Source organism: Carlito syrichta, unplaced genomic scaffold (genome assembly GCF_000164805.1).
Source record: "Carlito syrichta isolate Samal-C Ts95f unplaced genomic scaffold, Tarsius_syrichta-2.0.1 Scaffold309715, whole genome shotgun sequence".
Lineage (NCBI taxonomy): Eukaryota > Metazoa > Chordata > Mammalia > Primates > Tarsiidae > Carlito > Carlito syrichta.
This window is the reverse complement of record NW_007253811.1, coordinates 129,367-131,874: the sequence shown is the minus strand read 5'-3', so window position 1 is coordinate 131,874 and position 2,508 is coordinate 129,367. Positions and strand designations below refer to the sequence as shown.

At 47.2% G+C, this 2,508-nt stretch overlaps 1 protein-coding gene across 1 annotated transcript in view; it reads left to right on the top strand.

The window, feature by feature from the left end:
* RCC1L (RCC1 like) overlaps nt 1-2,508 on the top strand; it is a 35,330-nt gene that overhangs the window by 1,581 nt on the left and 31,241 nt on the right. Inside the window, exon 2 of the mRNA XM_021717365.1 lies at nt 1,223-1,355. Coding sequence (XP_021573040.1) covers nt 1,223-1,355 — 133 coding nt within the window. The remainder of the gene's footprint in view (nt 1-1,222; nt 1,356-2,508) is intronic.

Sequence of the window (2,508 nt, the reverse complement as noted above, 5' to 3'; positions counted from 1 at the left end):
GCCTTCCAAGGAGCTGGAACTACAGGCGCGTGCTACCACGCCCGGCTAATTTTTTGATTTTTTTATTGTAGAGATGAGGTCTCGCCAAGTTGCCCAGGCAGGTCTCGAACCCGTGGGCTTAGGCAGTCCACTCACCTCGGCCTCCCAAAGCGCGGGATTACAGGCTGAACCACCGAGCCCGGCTTAACTATTCATTTTTAGAGACAGGGTCTTACTGTGTCACCTGGACTGGAGTGCAGAGGCACAGTTATAGCTCACTGCAGCCTGGATCATCTGGGCTCAAGCCGTCTTTCTGCCTCAGTCTTTAGAGTAGCTACGACTACAGGTGCTTGCCACCACACCCAGCTAGTTTTCTTTTTGTAGCAGAGAGGTCTTGGCCAGGCTCATTGGCTCAGTCTGTAACCCTGGCACTTTGGGAGGCCAAGGCAAGTGAATTGCCTGAGCCTGTGGGTACAAGACTAGCCTGGGCAACTTGGTGAGACTTCGTCTCTACAATAAACCAAAAATTAGCTGGGTGTGGTAGCGTGCGCCTGTAGTTCTGGCTACTTGGAAGGCTGAGGTGAAAGGATCGCTGGAGCCTAGCAGGTTGATGCTGGGGCGGCTGTTAGTGTTCCACTACACTCCAGCCTGGATGATAGAGTGAGATGCCAACTCAAAAAAAAAATTGGTCTTGCTGTATTGCCCAGGCTGGCCTGGAACGTCTGGCCTTAGGTGATCCTCCAGCTTAAGCTCCTAAAGCTCTGGTGCTCCCAGCCACCGCATCTTCAACCTGCTGGGCTCAGGTGATCCTTCTGCCTCAGCCTTCCAAGTAGCTGGAACTATAGGCATGTGCCACTAGGCCTGGCTAATTTTTTTGAATTATTGTAGAGATGAGGTCTCACCAAGTTGCCCGGGACTGGTCTTGAACCTATGGGCTCAGGCAGTCCTCGAACCTTGGCCTCAAAGTGCTGCGATTATAGGTGTGAGCCACCATACCTAGCCTGTCTGTCAAACTCTTATGCTAGACTATGTCTTGGTGAATGGGGATGATACAATCTACATGACAATTACATTTCACAGAGGATTATATGAGATAATAGTATTAAACACATAGTAATTGTTCAATAAATGTTAGTTGCTATTATATATTAATAGTGTTTGTTTTGGGGTTTGGTAAATAACCTGTCACTGCTGAAAAAACTTGTCATTACAAATCAATTAATGCTTTCTGGGAACTTTCTTTCAGATCTCATCTGCTGCCTGTGGCTATGGATTCACATTGCTGTCCTCTAAAACCAAGGATGTCACAAAAGTTTGGGGGATGGGACTCAACAAAGATTCTCAGCTTGGATTTCACAGGAGCCGGAAAGATAAGAGTGAGCATCCTTGCCCTGCCTCTGCTGTGATGGGTCTGAGTACGCTTCTTTTGGCTTTCAAGGACATGATTACCTGAACCAAACCATAACAACAAAATAGATGGAGACCCAAAGGGATGTTGTTGAACTATTATTTTTCAGCTTGTTTGATAACAGTGTCGAACCATCGGGCAAAAGGGCAAGCGCCTGGCATTTGCTGATAAGTAAAGATGTTCTTTTTTGGCCCAAAAGAAATGACCCTTTTTCCTAGCTTGGAGACAGCCTGAAGTACTCTCCAGTGCCTAGAGTATGGGTTGGGAAAAAACATTTAATGAAATTTTTATTTAGAATGTTTGAAACGTGGTTTGTAAAAATGTTAAGGTAGCTTGTAGTGGCATTTTCTTTCTTTCGTTTTTTTTTCTTTATTTTATTTTGTTTTGAGTCAGGTTCCTACTCTTACCCAGGCTGGAGTGCAGTATCACGATCATGGCTTATTGCAGCCTCAAACTTCTGGGCTCAAGCAATCTGCCTGCCTCAGCCTCCTGAGTAGCTGGGACTACAGGTATGTGCCAGTATGCACAGCTAATTTTATTTTTTATTTTTGTAGAGACAAGATCCCACTATGTTGCTTAGGCTGGTCTCAGATTTCTGGCCTCAAGCAATCCTCCTTCCTCAGACTCCCAGAGTGCTGGGTTTACAGGCGTGAGTCACAATGCCTGTCCTGTAATGACATTTTAAAAAGTAGATCTTGCCGGGCGTGGAGGCTCAAGTTTGTAATCCCAGCAACTTGGGGAGGCCAAGGTGAGAGGATTGCCTGAGCCCAGGGGTTCAAGACCAGCCTGGGCAACTTGGTGAGACCTTGTCTCTACAATAAATCAAAAAGTTAGCTGGGTGTGGTAGTATGTGCCTGTAGTTCCAACTACGTGGAAGGCTGAGGCGGAAGGATCGCCTGAGCCCAGTAGGTTGACACTGGGGTGGCCATGAGCATGCCACTGTACTCCAGCCTGGGCAACAGAGTGAGACTACAACTCAAAAAAAGAAAAAGAAGATGTTAGTGAAATAATACTGTAAGAACAGTTAGCTGGGCTCGGTGGCTCAGCCTGTCATCCCGCGTCTTTGGGAGGCTGAGGTGAGTGGATTGTCTGAGCCTGCGGGTTCGAGACCCGCCTGGGCA